General features: G+C 42.2%; 1 protein-coding gene across 3 annotated transcripts in view; it reads right to left on the reverse strand.

The window, feature by feature from the left end:
• ADAMTS6 (ADAM metallopeptidase with thrombospondin type 1 motif 6) overlaps window positions 1–26,530 on the reverse strand; it is a 272,216-nt gene that overhangs the window by 96,247 nt on the left and 149,439 nt on the right. For 2 of the 3 annotated variants that reach the window (XM_040421333.1, XM_040421332.1), the window contains exons 10-12: window positions 24,279–24,425; window positions 16,846–16,987; window positions 4,924–5,031 (exon numbers count right to left, since the gene is read on the reverse strand). In XM_040421333.1, coding sequence (XP_040277267.1) covers window positions 4,924–5,031; window positions 16,846–16,987; window positions 24,279–24,425 — 397 coding nt within the window. The remainder of the gene's footprint in view (window positions 1–4,923; window positions 5,032–16,845; window positions 16,988–24,278; window positions 24,426–26,530) is intronic. The other variant, XM_040421334.1, reaches the window with a different exon arrangement.

Genomic DNA, 26,530 nt, shown 5'->3' on the forward strand with positions numbered 1-26,530 from the left:
AGACTGTGACAGCTACTCAAAAGCTTCCTCTCTTTTTATTGTAGCACCAGGTTAAAAGTCAAAATGCAATGGAGTCTTTGTTAAAACCAACCCAGCCAATATAGTCGGTGCTAAAAATTGATGACAGTTGCCATTGTTCAGAGTAGTATAATGTGAAGGTCTGAAGGTCTCAACAATGAACAGCTAAGTCACAGTACAGGGTCCTCCTCCTGTGGTGAAATTACAAGAACCAAGGCAGACACATACACACAGTAATGGCCTATGGAGTCCCTACAAGTCCATACTGAGGTCTAGCTGGGACGCTGTGCACTTATATACGGCAGATCTCTGAAGCTTCATATTCCACTCTAGAAACAATACATCCACAATCAGGCATGAACTGGAGCTCGGCACAGAATTGTTTTCTGCATGGATGCTATATGAATCTTTGGGTGGATGACTTATGGCTCTGTATAAAATAAGAAGAGCAAGGAAGTACAAATTGGGCCAAGATCAGTCAATGGGCATCCCATCTTGGATCTGTACAACATGGATCTATACAACACCGATTTGTAATATAGCTGTATGCATGAGCCTTTAAAGGGGGTTATCCCATGACTAATGTAAAAAATGAAAATCAGGAGGTGTGTCTCAGCTCTCCCTATTACAACTCAGGAGGCAGTTGAAGGATGAAACTGGGCATGTGCGGCCTTCTCAGTGAGCAGGACAAAAGAAATAAAAAATAAAAAACAGCAGGTGGCACTGTACAGATATATTGAATAGCTCAGTACAACATTTTTTAATTACATGCTATCACAAAAGAATTCAGATCCAGGTGCTGGTTTGAAAACTGCAGAATATTTTTTGTGGGACAACCCCTTCAAATGTAAAAAATGGAGGATGATAATATTGTAAATAGCTCATATCTTGTGCAGAAATATATAGCAAATATATAATGAGAAACACCTGTACAGAGAACTACTACACAGCAACAATCACTATAGAGCTCTATTACACAGCAACAGTCACTAGAGAGCTCTATTACACAACTACAGTCAGTGGAGAGTTGTAGTTCACATTAAAAGAGAGTGGAGAGCTCTATTACACAGCTTCAGTCAATGGGAGCTCTATTGTACAGCTAGTCAGTGGAGAGCTCTATTGTGCAGCTTCAGTCAGTGGAGAGCTCTATTGTACAGCTACAGTCAGTGGAGAGCTCTATTGTACAGCTACAGTCAGTGGAGAGCTCTATTGTACAGCTACAGTCAGTGGAGAGCTCTATTGTACAGCTACAGTCAGTAGAGAGCTCTATTGTACAGCTACAGTCAGTGGAGAGCTCTATTGTACAGCTACAGTCAGTGGAGAGCTCTATTGTACAGCTACAGTCAGTGGAGAGCTCTATTGTACAGCTAGTCAGTAGAGCGCTCTATTGTACAGCTAGTGTCAGTGGAGAACTCTATTGTACAGCTACAGTCAGTGGAGAGCTCTATTGTACAGCTACAGTCAGTGGAGAGCTCTATTACATAGCTTCAGTCAGTGGAGAGCTCTATTGTACAGCTACAGTCAGTGGAGAGCTCTATTGTACAGCTAGTCAGTGGAGAGCTCTATTGTACAGCTACAGTCAGTGGAGAACTCTATTGTACAGCTACAGTCAGTGGAGAGCTCTATTGTACAGCTACAGTCAGTGGAGAGCTCTATTGTACAGCTACAGTCAGTGGAGAGCTCTATTGTACAGCTACAGTCAGTGGAGAGCTCTATTGTACAGCTACAGTCAGTGGAGAGCTCTATTGTACAGCTACAGTCAGTGGAGAGCTCTATTGTACAGCTACAGTCAGTGGAGAGCTCTACTGTACAGATACCATCAGTGGAGAGCTCTATTGCACAGCTACAGTCAGCGGAGAGCTCTATTACACAACTACAGTCAGTGGAGAGCTCTATTGTACAGCTACAGTCAGTGGAGAGCTCTATTGTACAGCTACAGTCAGTGGAGAGCTCTATTGTACAGCTACAGTCAGTGGAGAGCTCTATTGTACAGCTACAGTCAGTGGAGAGCTCTATTGTACAGCTACAGTCAGTGGAGAGCTCTATTGTACAGCTAGTCAGTGGAGAGCTCTATTGTACAGCTACAGTCAGTGGAGAGCTCTATTGTACAGCTACAGTCAGTGGAGAGCTCTATTGTACAGCTACAGTCAGTGGAGAGCTCTATTGTACAGCTACAGTCAGTGGAGAGCTCTATTGTACAGCTACAGTCAGTGGAGAGCTCTATTGTACAGCTACAGTCAGTGGAGAGCTCTATTGTACAGCTACAGTCAGTGGAGAGCTCTATTGTACAGCTACAGTCAGTGGAGAGCTCTACTGTACAGATACCATCAGTGGAGAGCTCTATTGCACAGCTACAGTCAGCGGAGAGCTCTATTACACAACTACAGTCAGTGGAGAGCTCTATTGTACAGCTACAGTCAGTGGAGAGCTCTATTGTACAGCTACAGTCAGTGGAGAGCTCTATTGTACAGCTACAGTCAGTGGAGAGCTCTATTGTACAGCTACAGTCAGTGGAGAGCTCTATTGTACAGCTACAGTCAGTGGAGAGCTCTATTGTACAGCTACAGTCAGTGGAGAGCTCTACTGTACAGCTACAGTCAGTGGAGAGCTCTATTGTACAGCTACCGTCAGTGGAGAGCTCTATTGCACAGCTACAGTCAGCGGAGAGCTCCATTACACAGCTACAGTTGGCGGAGAGTTCATCTACCTCCCTCGTTCGCTAGCAATACAGTTCCTCTAGAGAGGAAAGCCCTGTATACAATAAGTTGTGGTATGTAAACGTGAAATATGTGCTCAATAGCTGACATGTCACATTACTAAATAGGTGACCAAATGATGAACTTAGAACAGTTATTTAGATGATACTGTTGTGGGTAAAGGATTGTCACTTAGAGACTGTATCATCTTCATGTAAAGGGGATTTCACACTGTGTTTCACAGTGGGAAAGCCACATGCCAGCTCTTGTACCCATAGGTCCTCATTCATCAGAAGGAGGCCAAAAGAATGTCCTTTAGGGCTCTGCCAGGACGTTGCAGGGAACAGTGTAGGAAACTGTGCTATTCCACATAGAGTCTTTCAGTAAAAATGCCTTTTGCTCTTGTTGCACCCAAGGTCTGCTCCTTTCTGTGGTCAGCCCCTCCCTACTTTCCCATTGCCTGGCCCTGTCAATAAAAGCAGCCAGGGAGTGGCTGGCCACAGATATAAGTGGAGCAACAGGAAAAATGGTGACACCCTCGTTGCACCAAAGGCCTAATTTGCATATTATGAAAAAAATTGCATAACTCTGGAACAGAGCCTCGGATCCACAATATAAAAACAGTGTTTTATTCAGGTGAACCACAGCTATGTGTTTATGCAAACCGCTGGATAGAGAGGTCACTGGTGGCATATTCCCTTTAAAGGGATTTTCCAGACTCCTGATACTGATGACCTATCCTCAGGATAGGTGATTAATATTCAATCAGTGTGGGGTCTGACACCCCACACCCCCACGGATCAGCCGTTTCCTGCAGCCTCTAATGCTAGAACAAGCACTTAGATTGAAACAGGAAGCAAAGCTCCATTCAAAGTTTAGTGGCCATGCCGGGTTACTGCGACTCTGCTCCCATTCACTTAAAATGGCAAGTGAGCTGCAGTGACTGGGCATGGCCACTAAACTTTGAATGGAGCAGATGATCGGTGGGAGTGCGGATTGTCAGACCCCCACTGATCGGATATTACTGACCTATTCTGAGGTTAGATCATCAATATTAGGAGCCTGGAAAACCGCTTTAATGTTATGACACATCCACCAAATTCCAAGATAATTAAGCACTTAATGGCTATGTACACATTTTTTATTATTGCATTGTACTCATTTTGAGCTAAAAATCATTTTTTAAATTGGTCTTTATTAGAAATATGGAGCCCTTTTTCTGTACAGGGCTGAGATGCTCTAGTAGCAGGATCTAAATTTTTTCTCTGCTCTGTCAGCCAGCTCACCTGACGGGCTCCTTATCTCTACTCTCTGAACACTCATTACAGTTCAATCCTTATCTTTCTGATAAAAATGTGGCTTAAATAAGTGTTTATGACCTCTTAGTGGTTTAGAGAAGAGGGTTATTAGATGACCAGCACAAAGTGAAAGTACCAGTCACACAGTTAGAAAAACTGTTTACCCTTTGTGACAGAATGGCTCAATATATTTAATAAAGGCCATTTGAAAATGTTTAGCCAAAATTGAGTAAAATGCAATCATAAACAAAAATTACCTCCAATAGACTTTAAAATGTCTAAGAAATGTTAATGCCAGATTATTTTGGACATTTTTGGATTGGTGAATCTTGCACCCTGGCAGGTTCTGAGGGCTTGGAGGTTGGCACAGCAGTGGGTCAGATTGCAGTTGCTGGTGAGCATTTTACCCTATACTAGTCTACAGAACAGAACCAATTTTATAAAAATCTAATTAACTTATGTTAACCTATGTTTGTGTCATTTAATTGAGAAAATGAGCCTCCGTCAGATAACCTGTTGTTAGTTCACTGCCCAACTAATCATATGTAGACATTATTGAGAAACATGAATGAGAGATTTGTTTTGGGCTGAATAGTGACCCATGTTAGGATGGGTTCACATTACATTCTATGACTCCGTTTGACGTATACGTTAGAAAAAAAAAGGATACCAAAAACCCAGTACACCACGTTCTTGCATTCTGCACAGTCTGGTAAAAAGAAAAAAAAAGTATCTATATTTTTACAATAGTAAAAAAAAAACGTATACTTTTTTTTTTTACAATAGAACTCTATGGTGAACGGACACCACTGTATGGCATCAGTCTGAGGCATCCGTTTAACGTATACATTGGGAAAAACGTGATGTGAAACCAGCCTTATACAGATAGACAGAAAGAAAATTGAACTTGCCCCTTTCTCGATGCTCCCAGTCTGGCACAGGGTCCCCTCTGCGGCAGGGATGCTGTTGGTTACACATCTGTTACTTTTGCTCAGACACCAGAGCTCTCTACACACTTCCTAGGAAAGAAGGCAGAAGCAAGTTGGTCAGAATTATCGATACAAAGTCCTTATCTGCTTTGCATTGTGTGAACGCGACCTACCATGTAGTCTAATGTAACCCCAGTTTCCTATCTACCTTCCAAATTACTACTTTAGGTGCGATGCTGAACTGCACAGCTCCTTCCGAACCCTTAATACAGTAGCAATGTATTCTCTTGTTCTCGTCTCAACCAAGTGACCTGTGTTTGCCTACGCATGTAACAGCAGCTTCTGTTTGCTCAAGACTTAATACCTTATACCAGACATTTTACAAAAACTTTACCTATCTGACCACACATGCAACAAGTATTTTGCTGTCTCCAAAGGAACATTGGCTTTGTTGAAGTGACTGCTTTGCATGTATTTCAGTTCGGCTGAAAATAATCAGACCAATGCATGCTGGATGTAGAGCAGTTATAAGCGGATGGCTTAAGAGCAAACAAAATGTAAAAACTAAAAGAAATAACAATATATAAGACTGTAGCGTCATTTCTGTGGATACAGCCAATCAAAATTTATTATTTTTATAAATATAGACTTGGCATAATAGTTAAAACGGGTATTACGGCAGATAAAAGTTATTCCCTATCCACAGACTAGGGGATAACTATCACATAAATGGGGGCCCCTTACCCCCTGCTCCATTAATTTCTATGGAGATAGCCCAGAACTTTATGGAGTGGCCGCGCACATGTGAAACCTGCCACTCCGGTTATTTCAGGGGAGTAGCAAGGGGCCTGCAGGGGACATGGGGCCCCCGTTATCATAATCAGTGGGTGTTCCAGCAGTAGGACCCCTACTGATCTGATAGTTATCCTTTATGCTGTGGATAGGAGACTTTTACCTACCGGAAAACCCCTTTAAGGTGCCCAGCAGCAAAACCAGACCGTTCTCACGATTGGTGGAGTTCCCAGAATTGCTGTGGCAAGACACGTGTTGCCTTGTAACCCTTACTCTAGTTATTACATGTATCTACAGATGGTTATACTGTACTGAGCATCAGAGGACTCAGTACATGCTGGTGGCAGATTTGAGCCATGGCTGTCTGTATGTGCACAGTGTAAATAGACCTAGTGACCATAAATGGGAACTGCAGAACCAGGCCGGCATGTCCTTTTATGTTGCTCACTTCTGTAACACTGACATATTCGGCAGCACTTCACAGACCTTAGCATCAGCCTGTCCCCAATGGGGCTCACAATCTATGTTCCCTATCAGTATGTTTTTGGAGTGGAGTATGTCATAACCAGAGTCCAGGATTTATCTGGTGTGTCCCCACTTCTCTTTCAGATATATGGCCCAGTTTATATACCCCTTTTACATGGGCCGATGCACAGGCAATTACTGGAAACAAACCAAATTTACATGCAGCAATTGCCTCCTCTGTAAGGGGGCGAATGACAGCTACTGCAATCACTGGTTCCCATGCACATTCATTGTTTCTTGGCAGCAGATTCCTATTTACACAGGTTAATGTGCTGCCAATATACAATAAGTTTATGTGCCACAAAAAAAATGCAATCGTCAGATGACTGAGCAGCAGAAATGCACAGGGAAATTATCGGGAACGAGTGTTCATACGAATGCTGACCTCCGATAACAGCCTCGTTCCTTAGCCCATGTAAAAGGGCCTTAACAGAGTACCTGAGCTCCCAAAATACACAACAGCAAACCGGAATCAGGTGGAATTCTGAATTTAACTTAAAAGGTCCTTTTACATTACTTTGAACGTTCATTCCTGATCAGTGCCCTACGTAAACATCCGACCGATCAGCTGACAGATGAGCAGACGCTACTTTGACGCCTGATCGCATCTTTTTACAAGCATAAAACCGTTTGCTTGTCGACTCGTTTAAATTAGTTTTAAAATTTGGTGGTGAAAAATGCAAATTGAATGGGGATGAATGAACGTATTAACGATCATTAGTCCCCACAAGCATAAAACCGTTTGCTTGTCGACTCGTTTAAATTAGTTTTAAAATTTGGTGGTGAAAAATGCAAATTGAATGGGGATGAATGAACGTATTAACGATCATTAGTCCCCACAGAGTAGAATGATTTATGATTTATGTTACCAGCACATAATCTACCCCTTGTGAAAGGCCCTTTAGACATAAATGGAGAAAAAATTATTGTGTAAACCAAGATGACCACAAAAGTGAAAAGTAAGAATTTAAAAGTTACTCAGATTTTAGTTGCACATTTTTGTAAATTGCTGCTGGAATTCTCCTTATTTTCCTAAATGATTACTATGCGGTCATAACTCTTAAAGCACCAGGCATGGTTGGTCACATAAGAAACACCTTCAAATCTTTTTCCCCTTTTAGATACAGGATTTAAACCAACGGTGACATTTACTTAGAATCTTTTCATTTGTTTTACTGTTTAGCGCTTTAATAAAACATGAGAATAATAACAGGGAGTTGACGTAAAATACATTATTGCGTAGTATAAATCAAATTGCTTCCTGAAGTTTACGTGATGACTCTTTCAACATCCAGGCAGGAGGCTGAAATAACTCTGAACAGAAAAATGTCTGCCAGGTGTTTGAAAATGCCTTGACAAGACTGAGAGCAATTATACACAACGCGCACCCATGCTACAAACCATTCACCGTAATTATACCGCTCAATAGGCTAAGGGTCTAACAAAATAGAGGAAAATCCTGATGTTACATGAAAGTGGCAGAGACCATTAACCTGTGCAGGACATGCCAACCTGAACATTGGTCAATTAGAAACAAATGAAGAAAAATAGAAAGTCTGGGGAGAGGTAATTATAATGCCTGGAGGTTTTCTGCCCTGGAGGAAATGCTCAACGTAGTGTAGCCTTTGTTCTACTAACTGGCTGGATTCTCATTACTCTATCAGTAACATCTTTTAACAGCTGTTATCAATAAAACAGCCTGAAGCGTTTGTAGAAGTCGACCTACAGAAGTCAATGGAGCAGCACTTATTTTTAAGACCTAAAATTATCTGATAGCAATAAAGAAGTACGTACCCTACAAAATAAAAACAAAAAAAGAAGACATCTAAGGTGAACCTACCATAGGAACCTGAAGAACTGTGTTTTTTTATAGTGGTTACTATAATCAATAAAAATCATATCAACCAGTTATTGATTTACAGAGAAAAAAAAGAAAAAACTACACAAGTGGATACACATTATACTTCTGAAGCCACCAGCTTCCTAGATGCCAAGTAGGACCATTATAGGTGGTGATCATTTGTAGAAACACTCATTCCTCATAATTGTCCAGTGTAAAGGTCCTTCTACGCTTTTACACAAACAAAACAATAGCTGATCTTAGGGAGACCAGCTACAGAAAACACTGTGGAGCCTCATTTAAGAGTCTCGACACAGCAATCCAAAGTGAAAAACTCCCTGGGAAAAAGTAATATGCAAAATAACCGTGGAGCCCCAGTTATGGGTCTTCAACACAGTGAAAGCCAGATATCCCTCAAAGGAAGGAAAACCAAGCAAAGGGGTGTCCCCATTACAGAGATCACCAAATCCACCATATTAAGTGGCCCCCATGTCAAGATCCCGCTCTTTTACAAGCTTTAAGGATGTGACAGGGAAGACCTAAGCCAGCTATCTATCCACAGACAGCTGTTTCGGGGTGTTGCCCCTCATCAGTGTGGAGTAGGATTCTGGCTAACCAGGAGCAATGCCTTGGAGACTACTCAAACAAAACAATGGCTGATCTTAGGGAGACCAGCTACAGAAAACACTGTGGAGCCTCATTTAAGAGTCTCGACACAGCAATTTAAAGTGCAAAGCTCCCTGGGAAACGGTAATATGCACAATAATCGTGGAGCCCCAGTTATGGGTCTTCAACACAGTGAAAGCCAGATATCCCTCAAAGGAAGGAAAACCGAGCAAAGGGGTGTCCCCATTACAGAGATATACTTTTACATGCCTGATCATGGAGCACAGTGGAGAACTGCATGGGTTTACTTCAGGGAGATCATGTCAAACTAATCTTATTGATTTTTTTGATTAGGAGGTGCAGTAGACATCGCTTATCTAGACTTTAGTAAGGCATTTGATACTGTCCCACATAGAAGGCTTATCAATAAATTGCAGTCTTTGAGCTTGGACTCCCATATTGATGAATGGATTAGGCAGTGGCTGAGGGACAGACAACAGAGGGTTGTAGTCAATGGAGTATATTCAGACCATGGTCTTGTTACCAGTGGGGTACCTCAGGGATCTGTTCTGGGACCCATATTGTTTAATATTTTTATCAGCGAAATTGCAGAAGGCCTCAATGGTAAGGTGTGTCTTTTTGCTGATGACACAAAGATTTGTAACAGGGTTGATGTTCCTGGAGGGATACACCAAATGGAAAAGGATTTAGGAAAACTAGAGGAATGGTCAAAAATCTGGCAACTAAAATTTAATGTTGATAAGTGCAAGATATTGCACCTGGGGCGTAAAATCCGAAGAGCAGAATATTAAATCAGTGATACAGTCCTAACCTCAGTATCTGAGGAAAGGGATTTAGGGGTCATTATTTCAGAAGACTTAAAGGTAGGCACACAATGTCATAGAGCAGCAGGAAATGCTAGCAGAATGCTTGGGTGTATAGGGAGAGGCATTACCAGTAGAAGGAGGGAGGCGCTCATGCCGCTCTACAGAACTCTAGTGAGACCTCATTTGGAGTATTGTGCTCAGTACTGGAGACCATATCTCGAGAAGGATATTGATACTTTGGAGAGAGTTCAGAGAAGAGCTACTAAACTGGTACATGGATTGCAGGATAAAACTTACCAGGAAAGATTAAAGGACCTTAACATTTATAGCTTGGAAGAAAGACGAGACAGAGACGATATGAGAGAAACTTTTAAATACATAAAGGGAATCAACAAGGTAAAAGAGGAGAGAAAATTTTAAAGTAGAAAAACTGCTACAAGAGGACATAGTTTTGAATTAGAGGGGCAAAGGTTTAAAAGTAATATCAGGAAGTATTACTTTACTGAGAGAGTAGTGGATGCATGGAATAGCCTTCCTGCAGAAGTGGTAGCTGCAAATACAGTGGAGGAGTTTAAGCATGCATGGGATAGGCATAAGGCCATCCTTCATATAAGATAGGGCCAGGGGCTATTCATAGTATTCAGTATATTGGGCAGACTAGATGGGCCAAATGGTTCTTATCTGCCAACACATTCTATGTTTCTATGCATTTCCATGCAGTTATCATTCCCTCTGCATGGGGACAAGTGTTCACTACTGTGCTTGCTGGTCTCCATGCAGATTCATTGTTTGCGGCAGCAGATACTAGATCATACAGAGCTCCTTCCTGTCCACAAGCGATGATTTGGGGTGCTGGCCCAAAGAAATGATCACCGGATGGATTTTGCTTGTTTGTTGGTTGACCAACAGCACTTTTAACGTCTCAATTTGCAGGGTGCGCAACTATAGGTGGTGTAAAGTTGGAGGTCACAGCTGTGTCCCCAGAGCTTAAACTAACCCAAAAGGGGAGGAGCGTAGAGACTAGTGCTTTAAATAAAACATAGAGTCAATTTATTATGCAAGTATTACGCAAGCCATTTTTTTTTTTGCCATGAAAAGCTTGCAAATTCTAAAACACACCAGCTTTGCATGGAACTTTTTCAATTGTACACAGAAGGCTACGTACTACATTTCAAAATGCAGAAGGCCTTAGCGTGAGGTAGTGGGGCCTCCCTCAGCCTAACAAATTTACTATAATGTATGCCTGAAACCAGCATACGTTTGCTTTTCTGGTGCATGGACTGCCAGAAAATGTGCCAAAGTTATTAAGAAGAGTCTTAATTAATTTAGCGCATCTTACCCCAGTGCTGTATGAAACTCCAGTCTTAATAAATTCCTCTCATGTTGTGCATAGTTCTCCATGCAAAGCGACCAAATTTTATATATACCAACTTGACATTCATCCTAGTCTGCCTTCACAGAGGGGATTGGTTAAGGGTTCTTCTCTTAAAGCCCAAAGTCACTCTACGCTGCTATTCTCTGCTAGGACAAGCATCCTTGCAGTTTGTGTAAGCAAACACACACATGCCACAAGTAGCTGAAGCAGTCCCTGAGATCTCCAGACAGCTGTCTGGACGAGATACGTGCATAGACTTTCTATGTGCATATCTCCAGATCTTCCTGGACAAGCATTATACAGTGTGGGTAAACAGTCTTCTCTTGAGGACAGCTCTATAACACAATATATTACAAAAAAAAGAGCACTATATGTGCCTACTCTACTACAGCAATGGAACCAGTTTAATGTGGGCTATGCCATAATTGCAACACATTTTAGAGAAAGCTCACAGTAGCAACCACATCTCCGGATGACAGAAAAGAAATCACTGCCAATTATATTCCTTTCCCAGAGGAACATGGACGACATAAGAGGCTTTTACATTTTAAATTATCACTATAGAATCTCTCAACACAACATGACGAAATGATTCACGGGTTTCCGATGGACTGGCATAGACTTGCAAATAAATTCCATGCTGCTAGGATAAGCCTGAATAAATAAGGTCAACTCGAAAGGTTCACAAATGCTAAATCTCCGTGGAGGACGTATGGCCCATAATGTCTCCACCATCATTCTGGTTGTAACTTCTAATTGTGCCCACGACTAAGAATAGAAGGAGAACACATATATAAGGGTCACAAACATAAACCCAAGTGTTAAGGGCTGTCATTTATGAAGACATTAAATGACATGACGATTTTAGCTCTCTACTGACAACTATATTTTAGAATAGTCGGGTTTGGCGCAAGGGCCAATCAATGGTCAAAACTAAGGTAATGGCCTCCCTAACCTATTTTAGGGATACAACTATCTCACTCTAACCAACATTTGACTACCAAATCATGGAACCCTATTTAGTCCAGAAAGACCCCCACAATTAGAAACGGTGATATTAACCCAAATAAGCATAAATTCTACCCATTTTGCTGCCTGTTTTGCAGGACAGTTCCAACAAAATCTGGACAGTTGGCAAATATCTCAACTGTTTAGTCCAAAAAAGGCAACTTCATTTGCCTTCATATTACTGAGCTTTGTTTTAAGAGGCCATTTAAGGTGCCTGCAAATGTGTTTTTCCTTATAGATGTCTCTACTGTGTAGACATTTAAGAATTGTATTTATATCTCCCGACAAAATTCTCAAAAAGTGGTAAATGTCGAATGTGTGGTCAGCTATCAATCACTTTATACAATGTAATTTCAGTGCTGTATAACATTGTGCAGAGGGATAATAGAAACATGAGGCATATTTTTTCTTTTTTTTCTTGATATAAAGCACCTCAATACAAGCACCTTAAGAAATAACTGGACACAGGCTGGAAATGGCCCACACAAGTTACAGTAAAAGGCCCAACATTACAAGACCGCAATTAAATTAGTATGCGTTACCTTGGGCAGAAAGAGCAAGTTTTACACTAGGATGCCTAGTCACTCCCTGCTGCTGAATCTGGTAAAGGAGATCACTGTGGACATACACAAAGGTGAGTGGGCATCATCACAAAGACTTAATGGGTCTCATCACAAAGCCTTAAACTGGGCCCTTTAGGTTTGTTACGGCAGTGAATGTTTAACCACTGTTTCAACTAACTGATTTGACTTTGGCCTACTCCTAAGGACGTTATCCTGGTATTCACCCTTTAACACCTGTACAGGGATCTGGTCTTTGCTGCAGGGGAACCACCACGCCGCTATAGCCTAGTCTGTGTGATTGAACGCTGACCCATGGGTGTCAGAGACACTGAGGGGTGATGAATAATAGTAGTCAGGAACAGGCTGAGGTCAGGACAGGCAAAGTACATGCTATATGGAAAACAGGTCAGAGGTCAGAGAAAGCAGCGAAGGGTGCCTGAACTTTGTATTGACAAAGGGACAGAATTGAGTAAACAGATAAAGTGGGTAAATGGGCAGACAACAGAATACAGAACATCTTTGCAAGGAACTATCAAGCTAGACAACCTATTGCTCAGACACCCTCTCACAGGGAAAAATGCCTTAAGTACCTCGAGGTAGCCAGCCATAGGCTGGAGCAGATTTGGGCTCCCCCACTGGCCCTTTAAGAGACTGAGGGCGCACATAAGTCCAACGGGTACAGAAAGAGAGGCCAACCCGGCACGCAGACTGCGTTGTAGGATAGAGCAAGCCCACCATTGGGAAGCTGGAACCCAGGACTGGTAAGGGATACAGCTGCGGCCGTGGGCCAATGCTGTAACAATGGTGATTGACACACCAGTAACATCTTGGAACAGGATGACTTGGTGTTTGCTCGTCTCTGTGAGCCCTTTTACATGGACTGATGCACAGGACAAATACTGGGACAAGACAAACATTAATTTCCGATAATTGTGTTATTCTCAGTCTATGTAAATGGGAACCATCTCTTTTCGAAAAAATACTTGTGGTAATTCAACAGACTCTGGTTTGTAGGGCCTGTCGAGAGTTGACTACTGCACAGGTTTGCTCTTCTCATTAAAATAAGGGATGAAGGAACCCTTTGCAGCTGCGACATCTACCAAGATTGTTTGTACACCATTGGAGATCACTGTGGTGCTGGAAAGCAGCATCTTCACAAACAAAGTAAGACATCTAGATGCCTAAGATGACAATTTATAATATTGCAGGCTAAGTTCCATGATCTCCCAACATAGGATTGTGGACTGGCAGTATTTTGTACTCTAGATGTTCCTATACCTGTAATTTTTATGCCATAATAAATATTTAATATACCTTACTGTTGATGCATGTGGGAACCAAGTCTAAAGGGGGCCATACACATTAGATAAAAATGGGTTGATGGATGAACAAATGATCTTATGGACAATGATCATTTAGCAAAAACGGCCACACACATTTTAGCCCATACTGGCCATTACAGTTGTTCATACTGCCCACATATCTTCAATGAAACCGGGCGAATGATGAAAGATCTTTCTGGGAACAATCTTTCAAAGACAGATCTTTCATCCGACTATGTAACGAAAACAGCAAACTCGCCTGACTTTTCAGATGATGGTGGTCTGTCATCAGCCGGCTAAAATGGTTTGTTGTTAATTTTCAAAGAAGGTCATTTTGCTTTAAATCGTCCATTTTGATCAACTTTAAACTAATGTGCATTTATGAGTCCCTTAAACCATTTTTTTTTTTTGTGTGAATATTTTCTGTGTTCATCGCAGAGCTAGTGAGCTTACAATAAAATGACCATTCTCTCACTTGTCAGGTTACAAAAACCTGATCCTAATCCCTTTATTATTCCAAACCAACCAAAAATCATATTACCAATTAAAAGGGAAACTTTATCTTAATGAAATAGGAACATCTGGAAACCATAAAAGAGGTGGGAAAGGATGTAGACGTAGACACATACCAGGAATACACCTAGGAAGTTGACCTATTGTTCGACACTAATTACTAATGATAACAGCTATTCTTAAAGCAGCGGGACAGAAATTAAGACATGACATTGAAAATTAATGATGTTTAAAATGCAGCCAGAAAATGTCGACATCAATTATAGATGTGAATGTGGGATTTGTGCTGCTGATGCATGGAAGATATTGTGGCATTCACACAGTAGCAAGATCCTCAAGATCCTCCTAACAACCTCAAGTGCATTTTCAATTTGTCAAAAAACAAAAATAACATTTCAGTGATGTCACTGATACCATAGTGGATCATCAAGACTTACTGTACAATGAGTATCCTCAAGGGGCCTCAACTTATAACTGATGAGTGTTGAAATATTACATAAGTAACCAGGAAATTGATATGGTTTTACCTTTACGAGATATCTAGTCCACACCAAAAGAGTCATACGTATGTACACAACTGAGTTTTTGGAATAAAAAATACTTTTACTACATCATGGCCAATAATTGAAAAATAGCCGCTCTTCAATTCCATAATCTGATATGAATTTATTATATTTCATGTAGTTACATGGTTTGATGGCTACAGTTTTCAGATGGTCCAGCATGGGCCACAGGACATCTGAACAACCGCTTCTTTAAAGAAGGACCTAATGGCAATAAGCTAAATAGTGTAGGTCTGGCAGCTTAAATCCCTTGTGATCAGCTATTATCATGGAGGAAGCAGCAGGCACGTCTCCTACTGTGGCCAATGCAGGATAAATGAGATGTTACATGGCGGCCATTAAAATAAATGGATGACCACATAATATAAGACCCCTTTTCCACTTTAATCTGCTTGATTGCACTCGACTCTACCTGGGTTGTCCAGGTTTCCACTAGGCTAAAGCTGCAAATCAGGGATGGATTGGCCATAGCCCCTACAAGGAAATTTCCCAGTGGGCTGATGCCCAGGGGGCCACCCAAGTCATCTTGATGGCCGCAGGCCAGGTACATAATGATCTGATGCTCAACGGCCACAAGTGCCCTCCTGTACTCAACTGTGATACACTTGAAAACTGTGGTTCGGGCGGCAGTATTTTGTGCTGCCCTGTAGTATTTGGGTCTGCTGGAGGGTATTTTGCGCTGCACTACGGTATTGCATGCCATGCCTACTTCTGTTGTCCCTGCCTCCTTGTTTTGTCCAGTCTTCTGTCAATATGGACCAACCTACAACATGGGGACACTTTTAGTTTTTTTTTCCAGGGCCACTTTAAGTTCCCAATTCGCCCCTGCTGTAAATAGTACTTGGTACTTTTTGGTATGATATCCAAGGAGGTTCCAAGCAAGCCAAGCCGGTACCATGAATGTCATGTCACCACACTGCATTGAAGGGTATTGTATCCCCAGTGGGAAAAAAAACAAACTATATGGTACCAAAACCGATTAGAGTCAAAGGTGAGGGAAAAATGGGGGGGAAATGCCCCTGCGCCTTATGGGGCGAATACTAATGAGCGCTTCCATTATGGAAGCCCTCATTAGTACCGGAGGACCAAAAACCGGTGAAGGCTTCCTGGTCCTCAGCTGTGCAGTGGCTGCGCACAGCGAGAGGGCGCTCTATGACCTCACGCTGTGCACGCCGGTTAACAGCACAACCGGCGGCATGATGAAGAGGATCTCGCTGGAGGAGAGGAGTGGCGGCGTCTGGGAGCAGGAGAGGTAAGTGTTTTTTTATTTTATTCAATATGAGGCTAATGGGGGCTAATATAACATGGCTGGGGGCTGGTGAGAGGCAATGGGGGCTGAGCAGAGGCTGCTGGGGGGCTGATATGAGGCATATAGGGGCTGATGAGAGGCATGGGGCTCTTATCTGAGGTCTGATTGGGGTCATTCACATTGGGGTCTGAGCTGAGGTCTGAGTAACATTGGGGGTCTGATTGGTGTTCTGACTAGAGGTGTAATAAAAATTTAAATAAATTCTTATTGTCCTACTCTAAAACCTAGGTGCGTTCAATGGGCCGGTGCGTCTTATAGGGCGAAAAATACAGAACATGTCCAAGATGGGACAACTCTTTTAAGTCTACCAGCTCACTGCTTTGGATAATAGAAGTGGAACCCAAGCAAGTGACACCCCCTGTAACATGCCTAAATAACAGATATAGACAGAGGTTGTTTTAATAGGAAAACCCCTTTTAACCTTTGCTAAAAAAAAAATCTGTCGATGGATTTATCACACATTTTCATACCAGACATGTTGAAACCAGCCAAGTTTCATTACCTTCCTCAATTCTCTAGGCTCCAATGCCATTTTATCATGGGTTAATGGGCCGTGATGTGACTAATCTTAAGCTGATGATGGCCAGGTCTGAATGTCCAATTGTAGAACACTATGATGTTTACAACCTAAGTGATGAGTGTAAAGATGACAATTTCTTACCCCATATTTACATTGACGAGATGTTGCTCCGTATTGGAATCGACACTGCTCATCCGCATCATAAACCTGACCTGGAGCCACTGCAGGGTACACAAAGTCACGTTTTGGAGGTTCGTTGTCAAGACATATTCCCCGGCCTGAACTGGTAGACACAGAACAGAATTAGGACTGATCAACTTTGGAATATACTAATCACAGTCTTAGTAACATCTTAGTTGGTTTCGGTAAATCTACAGTATATGTCTCCATTGTGTATAGTGGAGAATAAAAGCAGTTTATGATATAAGGGCTGGAGTCTGCATCACTGGATCATGTCTTACACAGGACTGCACCATATTACCCGGTGCTTATAGGTTTACACGTATATTTGACATGATCCAGGGGTTGTTACACCAGCGAATCCTATAATCTGTATATTTAGTTGCCTCTGCAGAAAAAATGGACCAATCAGACCAGGCTACACAAGTTTCTCAAAGAATTCAATATCTGTACAGTGAGAGACATGTTTTGCATGGTCAGTAAAATACTAAAAGTATTATAGGGGCTCTCACGTTTCAGAAACTCTTGGTATAGTAGGTGTGATCACCACTCAATGAGTTCTCATGTGTAGGTCATGAGTGAAAGTCGGTCAAAGCCAAATGAGTGGACTTCATCAGTTTTCTAGTACCAGGCCCCCTTTGTTTGTGACATTAGGGGTCTTTCTAACTCCCAAACTGCTGGACAAGTTCTCCCAAACTAGGAAAAACCATTAAACAAGCATTCCCATCACAGACAAGTAATTAAATCAACATCTGATGGATCTGGGTCACCTCAGCTGTTTCCTTAACTTCCATAGAAGTGAATGAGCCACCCCAAATTCTTACTCTGCCTTGAGAGGGTGAAAAACAACCACCTCGCCAGATTAAGGGCAGGCTGACCCAGGTACTCCTGTCCAGATGCTACTGAACTAATGTATCCGACTCAACAGCAGCCCCTACACTCATTTCTCTGTACTATAGGTCTACAAGGCCTACCATTGGTAATGACAGATGTCCCTATTCTAGTCCTACAAAGTGGCCCAAAGTCACTAATGTCTCTGCACCCAGACTCTGTCTACAAAGTAGCACAAACTGGTGCAATTAGGGTTTCTGCAATTTTTATGACTTGCTCGAAAAGAAGACTGGGCCTAAGATTTGACATTTTGATTCACAATTCTGGCATAAAATTCTCTCAAAAGTAAACCAACCAATAGTTGTTATAGTGATAGAGAAAAGTGTCTATCAAAGCAGCAGATTTATCATCCAGCTTGAGCCCCTGTGACAAATCTGTTGAAGGTGTAGACCAGGCATGGCCAACCTGAGGCTCTCCAGCTGTTGCAAAACTACAACTCCCAGCATGCCCAGACTGCCTACAGCTAGCAGCCTACAGCAGGGCATGGTGGGAGTTGTAGTTTTACAACAGCTGGAGAGCCGCAGGTTGGCCATGCCTGGTGTAGACAGCCGATCTGGGGGAGATTTATCGAAACTGTTGAAAATAAAACTGGCTCAGTTGCCCATAGCAACCAATCAGATTCCACCTTTAATTTTCCAAAGCAGCTCTGAAAAGTGAAAGGTGGACTCTGATTGGTTGCTATAGGCAACTGAGCCAGTTTTCCTTTACACCTTTTTTTGATAAATCTTCCCCTTAAGTTTACTCTATCTATAGGATTAGTAAATCTGCTTCATTGTCTTCAGTTACACATTTTATCATGTTCTACCGTCTCTGCACAGCCGCCCCACAACTTTCTCTCCAGTCTTAAATTCCGGCTTGAGCTCTTAGCTAAACTTTTCCCCTCCTTTTTATGTGTACACATGGTAATAAAACCAGCAGCTGTGTGAGCAGGACACAGTCGGGACATATTGTCCTTTCAATGATAGCAAGCAGAGTTCTTGAAACACATGTATAAACATTATAGTAGTAAGTTTTATAACTTTTTAGTATATAAGCAGCAATATTTGCATTGCAGAAGGCCATAGAACCTCTAAATCTGCAAGGGGTTTTCTGACTTTTTAATTCTGATGACCTATCCTCAGGATCTGATCGGTGAAGGTCCGATACCCAGGACCCCAGGAAGTAAATGGGGCTGAGTGCGATACCAAGCACAGCCACTATACAATGTACGGCACTGTGCTTGGTAAGCTGCGAGAAGGCAGTAGAGCTCACAGCTGATTGGCGAGGATCCCTGGTGTCGGACCCCCACCGATCAGATACTGATGACCTATCCTGAGAATAGGTCTATCAGTATAAAAATGTCTGAAAACCCTTTTAAAGGTTAAATGGATATTCCGGTTTCAGCAAAAAAAGGTCACATTTCCAATATACTTTTGGCAATAATCTCCGGCTCATAGTTTTCAATATATCCGCTGGCTGTAAGACAATATAAACCTTCAATGTTTAGTCCCAATCTGTCCTGGTCATATCATAAACATAGAGGTGCGACCTGAGCAATTGTGTGATCATTACATGACCAGGACAGATTTTTATTCAGTGGAAGTAAACAATAGAAGTTCCTTTTGTCTTACAGCAAGCAGAGATCTTGAAAACTATGAGGAATTAATGCCGAAAGAAAACTGGAAAACTGGCTAACTTTTCAGGATACAATAAATATCCTTAAAGGGGGTTGTCCAGACTTTACTAAGTGATAGCCTATCCTCAGGATTGGCCATCACTAGCTTCTCCAACACCCCGCACTCCCCGCCAATCAACTGCTCGGGCTTCAAAGGGAGCAGTGCTATAGTAACAAGCTCCCTCCACCACAAGGTTGATGGAGCCGTGTAGTTCAGAGGATAGATCATCACTTAGTAAAGGCTGGACAATCCCTTTAAGGATATTTATTGTATAATGAATAGCTAGACAATTTTACTTTCTGCATTAGTTACAAATGCAGGCCATCACTTAGTAAAGGCTGGACAACCCCTTTAACTTGAAGAAACCAGAATACCCCTTTAAATACTAACCTTCTGCCACTTTTGATGATGTATGACCTGTTTTTCATGCATATGTTGGAAGACATTTTGTTCTTTCTAATGTCTTTTGAAAAAAAAAAAACAACCTCATAAAAACAACTTTACCAAAATAAATAATTTTTACATTCTTGTTTGTCAGTTTGCCTCTTGTCAGTTCAAAAAAACATCCAATAATACACCTACATTGGCACAAGCTGAAAGCCAAGTCAGAAACTCTGCTGATTGGCATCCAGAAGTTGTGTTATGCTTTCCTGTGCCATGCCATTTGTTTACTGCCAAAAAGGTGCAAGTGAGATACACACGTCTAGACTGGGGAAAAATAGTCTCAACATGGACCACTAAGTCACTCGCTGGAACTAGATGCCGACCGACTCGCTGCCCAAGTATCTGTTTAAAATAATAATTGTGACAAAAAAAAATCCCAAAACAAAATCAGAGCTTCGAGAGACTACTGGGTCATGAAATGCTTAGTTCATTCCCAGTCCTCAAAATCATATAAACGTGCGTTTTCTTACTGATACCTCAAACATTTGCCAAGACAAATCTTACAGAACAAGCTACTTTCAGGATTTTAGGATCAGCCAGAAAATTAATCAGGCTTTGCCCTGCACTCAACTATATTTTTGGCATAATTATATATTTTTTGTAATGACAGATTCCCCAGAACCACATATGTAATTTTTTACCGTGGTGAAAAGATGTCGAAAGATCCGTCTTTTAATCTTACAGTACATAGAACCTTTTGTCTTCTGCAAAACTCTGCATGAGAGTGACCATATAAGGGCTCATGCACACGATTAAATGTGTTTTGTATTCTGCCAATCCCGGCTGTGTGCATCTTGAAATTTTTTTTTATTTTTTTTATTCAATAGAAATGTCCTATCCTTGTCCATAAGACGGACAAGAGTGGGACATGTTCTATCTTTTTTGCGGACCGCGGAACCATGTGCTATTTGCATCTTTTGCAAAAGAATTTAAATTGTAAAGAATGGGTCCGCATCCGATCTGCATATGGTCATGTGCATAAGCCCTAAGAATATAAAAAAAAATAAAAAAAAAATACTTAAGGCTGCGTTCACATCAGGTTTTTGCCATATACACATGACGAATACAGATGCCTCCAATGGATGTCATACCGTGGCATCAGTCAGCGTTCCATTCTAAAAATCCGTATCCATTTAACGTATACTTTTTTGCTGGACTCTAAAGAATGAAAAAAGCATAGTATACTACACTTTTGCATTTTATTAAATTTTTTTCTGGATATGTTAAACATTAAACAAAAATGTCATGTGAACACAGCCAAAAAGGTCCTGCGTCATCAGAATTCTCAAGTTGAAATCATACAGTTTAGGCCTCTTTCACACTACAGTATGTCCATTTCAGTGTTTTGCGTTCCGTTTTTCACGGATCCGTTTTTCCGGTTTTTTGTTTCCGTTGTGTTTCCGTTTCGGTTCCGTTTTTCCGTTCCGTTTTTCCGTATGGCATATACTGTATACAGTAATTACATAGAGAAAATTGGGCTGGGCATAACATTTTCAATAGATGGTTCAGAAAAAAACGGAACGGAAACGGAAGACATACGGATGCATTTCCGTATGTGTTCCGTTTTTTTTGCGGATCCATTGACTTTAATGGAGCCACGGAACGTGATTTGCGGCCAAATATAGGACATGTTCTATCTTTCAACGGAACGGAAAAACGGAAATACGGAAACGGAATGCATACGGAACACATTCCGTTTTTTTTGCAGAACCATTGAAATGAATGGTTCCCTATACGGACCGTATACAGGATGCAAAAAACGGACCGCAAAACGGAAAAAAAAACGGTAGTGTGAAAGAGGCCTTAGGCTGTGATCACATAACATTTTGTTCCCCATGTTAAACATATATGTGGGGGGGAAGGATGCAAATGCGTAGAACACTATAGTTTTCCATTCTACAGAGTCCAGCAAAAGAGTATAGGTTAAAGAGATTTTGTTTTTTTATCGTGGAACCCTATAGAGATGGTTGCCACTGTATGGTATCCATTTAATGTATACATCACGTGATGGCATTAAAAAAAAACTAACATATTTAGTGATCCCTCTGAATTTCATCTTTTTTAGGGGCTTGCCTCATATGTTCTGTATATGGACTTCACAGAGAGGGTTCCCTGCTCAGGATCGCCCTTTATTAGCCGCTAACAAACAGCAGCTGTCTCTGTGGTGGACCTGGTTTAGTCCATGTCATACTACACTTCCACTGAGGCAGCCTCTGCAAAAAAAAAAAAATAACGTATGGCAAACGCAGCTTTGCCATGGCACCTGCGGCAGAACCCCAGGCCCGGCGGAGTTGTAATTACACCTGATCACCGCTGCGACGTAGGTAAACAATGAAGGGAAGGCAGCATTTGTACAACAGCATCTTTCTCTTCAAACAGCTGATTGGCAGAAGGTGCTGGTAGTCGGCCCCCTGCCGATCTGATATTGATGACCTATCCTGAGGATAAACAGTAAAAAGCGGACAACCCCTTTAATCAGCCATGTCCTTCAGGAGGCCATGGGCATGGAGCATTGCTAAATAGCGATGCAGGCCACTGGAGGTAAAAACTACTGCTATAAGGTCATAAAATGTGACAGCTAAGATGGCTGCAGCTCGAAACTTCTCTTGTGTTCATTACTACCAATTATCTATATTTGGAATGGATGTTTTCACTTAAAAAAAAAAAAAAAGCCTGGATAAAAAAAATTCCCCAAAACACACGAGAAAACGTGCTTAAAAAATAAAATAAAAGTGAGGATTCTCAACTGCATTTTATAGGCAGATTTTCAAAATCAGTCGTGTGAACATACCCTTACGGATTGTAATGGGGTTTTTCTGAGAGCAGTCAGTCTTTTTTAATTTCACCAGGTCTTCATCACTTTTGGAGGCCAGCGTACCAGAGTCTCCTACATAGTTCTCAGGCATAAATGTTTAAGATGGCAAGATCCCTTTAAGAGGGAACCTGTCGCCATGAAAATGCCGTGCAATTTGAGTCAGCATGCTATAGAGTAGAAGCAGCTGGGCAGATGGATAATATAGTTTTATGGCAAATAATTGATCAAAACTTAATCATCTCTGCTCTTATCAGTGATTGACATATGACCTTCCATGTATAAGATTCCATTCACACGTCTGCAAAATGGGTCCGCATCCTTTCCGCAATTTTGCGTAATGGGTGCGGACCCATTCATTCTCTATGGGGACGGAATGGATGCGGACAGCACACAGTGTGCTGTCTGCAGCCGCAATTGCGGAGCGCGGCCCCGATTTTGGGTCCGCAGCTCCGCAAAAAGATAGAGCATGTCCTATTCTTGTCCGCAGCTTGCGGACAAGAATAGGCATTTCTATGGGGGTGACAGGCTGGTGTGTTGCGGACCCGCAATTTGCGGGTCCGCAACACACCACGGACGTGTGAATGTAGCCTAAGTGTGTACACATTTCAGGGGAAAATATATGTCCTTATGGAGAGCGCCTAATTGTCGTAAGGAGTCTTATGAGACAGGCTACACTTCTCTGGAAGTCTTGGAAGAAAGGGATGCAGATGAGCTCTTAACAAGCTCTGCCTCTAATGTCACCAGATGTAAGGTAGCTATCCTATAAGTCAGGGACGGCCAACCTGCGGCTCTCCAGCTGTTGCAAAACTACAACTCCCAGCATGCCCAGACTGCCTACAGCTATCAGCCTACAGCAGGGCATGGTGGGAGTTGTAGTTGTAGCCGCAGGTTGGCCATTCCTGCTACAAGTCAATGTTCGACCTTTTAAACAGGCCTTAAGATATGCCTTGGATATATTAGGCCTTCATAAGGAAATATACAGTAGCATCTCCAGTATCCTGACCTAGGCCTCTTACCCAGTTAAGCCAGTACTCTCTGCTCTGCACTGATAAGGGGCAATCTCCCCAAAACAGCCGTCTGCCGATGAGGTGATGGATTATTTATTATCCAAGTCTTGTCCCAAGGATTCTTAAAAGGGCTGAACATTGACTTATAGGATGGCATCAGAGGCAGAGCTTGCTAAGAGCTGATTTACATACCTTCTTCTAAGCGTATACAAAGCCATAGCTGTCATTCACTGATAGGACTGCCCATTGGACTAGTAATGTATTCATTTAAACCTCTGCTCATTCTGGGAACAAGAGTCCGGTGGGTGGTCCAGCTCTGCGATTGACAGCTAGCCACAGCCAGCCTACTGGACTCCTAAGCTCAGAAAAAGCAGAAAGTAATGATGGATCTTTTCCCATAGAACTATATATCGATCTGCTCAGCTCCTCCTGCTCTATAACATGCTGCCCGCCAATCACACTGCATTTTCAAGGTGACAGGTTCCCTTTAACACACATGTGAACAGAAAGTCATAAACAGTCGTGTGATATTCTAGAAAATTCTGAATGATAGGAGTTAAAAAAAAAAAGTACAGTACTCACTCTAGAAAGCTGGTGATGTATTCTCTGCTACATGCCGACCAGGAGAAAGGGTTTGTGTTTGACGTAATGTGAGCTGCCATTAACTTTGCTGCTTCGTGACCTTTGGTCCCACATGAGTTTCCAATTCCATCGTGATTCATGCCAAAACTGGAACATATGAGGAAGAGAACATGTGGAGATACTGGTGTACTAGATGAAAATGTATGACAAGACCATATATAAAGAAATCTCAACTACACACTCCAAGCTGATAGTAATTACTTCACTCCCTTTACACTGTAAGCTTATATGAGCAAAATCATCAATCCTTGATGTGCGGCGAACAAGCTGTCCCTATGGTTTCATACAATATGCATTCATTCATAGGCACTCCGTGTACTGCCATATGGTGCTTCTGTACAGCATCGTATTATGGACATATGCTGTCCTATAAGCAATGGCTCTAAGGGAGGGTACAGATGTAGCAAATGTTAACATGGCACTTAACACGTTAAATACACCGTCGCAGCAAGCTTTAATTCGACATCTGCTTTTGTAAGATTAAAGGGGTTATCCCATGATTATTATAAAAAAAACTGGAAACATATACAATCTAGTCTAGAACCAGTCCTGTACCTCCATGGGTCCAGAGATCTCATGAGATTTATATCACTGGGGGGGTGTCTTTTCTGTTGCAGCTCTATCCCTATCACAGCTCAGGAGGCAGGTGAAGGATGGAACTGAGCATATATGAGTACTCGTCAGCGAGGTGGACAGAGGAATAAGAAAAAGAACAAACAGCAGGTGGCGCTATACAGATGCATCATAAATATTTAATGACATGTAGTTACAAAAGTAATCAGATCCATGTGCTGGTTTGAAAACTGCTGAATATCTTTCGTGGGACAACCCCTTTAAGTGCAAATGCAAAGTCTTCTGAATTTAAAGGGGTATTACAGCACAAAAAAAGTGTCCCTTTGAGCTGCACATGCTGTAAAATATAACACCTCACTGATCCACTAACGCGTTCTGACAGTGGCGGGGTCCCCGCTGCGCTCCACTTCCTGCTCTTGTCTCAACATGACAGGAAATGACTGGGAATGCCGCCAAGCCAATCATAGGCTGAGGTAGGTCATCACTGAGGCTAGTGATTGGCTCAGCGGAAAGCCACTTCCTGCCATGCCAAGAAGAGTGCAGAGGGGACCCTGACCCCATTGGAGCAGCAGCAGCAGCAGTTGGGGGATGGGAGAGTCCAGATTTGGTTATTTTTGTTACAGCACGTGCAGCCCGTGGGAACACTTTTTTGCCCTGGAATACCCCTTTCATGTGTTAGGCTTTAAGTTAACGTTTGATACATCTGCACCTTTGTAATACAGCATTCAATAAATCATGCCACAATTTTTCTGACAAATTTATTAACCTTCAGTAAGAAGTCAGAGGCACGCGGAGGTACAGTATATGGAGCGGTAATGTGGCCATGTGCATGAGGACTTAGTCATATTGTTTATCGATCCATTAGTCAGTATTCTGTGCTTAAAAGGGTTATCCAACCCCTATAATGTCCTAATGCCCAGGCCCCTCATACAGGTTATACTTACCCCGCTCCCCGGCACCTGCTTCTGATGACTGCGCGGCCACCGCTGCAACTCCCCTGTATTGTGGATCAAAACATCCGGCGATGGGAGAGTGGGGGGTGCAGCCAATAGCAGGCCGCAACGGGGACAAGGCTCCCTTGCGTCACCCGCAATGCTAAGGAGGCTTGTTCCTGTTGCGGCTTGCTATTGGCTGCACCTCCGTAGGCGGATGTTTTGATCCGCCGACAGGGAGATGCAGCAGCCGTGCGGGCATCAAAAATGTCGGGGATCAGGGCACGTATGATCTAGAGGCATTTTGGAGGGCATTATAAGCCTTGGATAACCCTTTTAAAGAAATTTTACCAAAACTGACATTTATTACCAATCCAAAGAATAGGTGATAAGTGTCTGATTGTTGCCCACCTCCTGGGACCTCACTAGAATGGGGGTCCTGAGCTCCCCAGTTCTCCTCACTGCATGACCGTAGTGTGAATGGAGTGACAATCAAGCATGCACTCTAATCAAGTATCCATGGGACTAACAGAGCCAGTAGTGTACAGTTCACCTAGTATAGGACTATATACAGTATATATCATCCATTGTCAGTTTACTGCTACTTATCTGAAGGGTAATCCTTATTATAATAGCAGTATGGCAGCTCTAATGTTATTTTGATAGGCCTAGATAAAGATGCCCAGA

Source organism: Bufo bufo, chromosome 2 (genome assembly GCF_905171765.1).
Source record: "Bufo bufo chromosome 2, aBufBuf1.1, whole genome shotgun sequence".
Taxonomy (NCBI): Eukaryota; Metazoa; Chordata; class Amphibia; order Anura; family Bufonidae; genus Bufo; species Bufo bufo.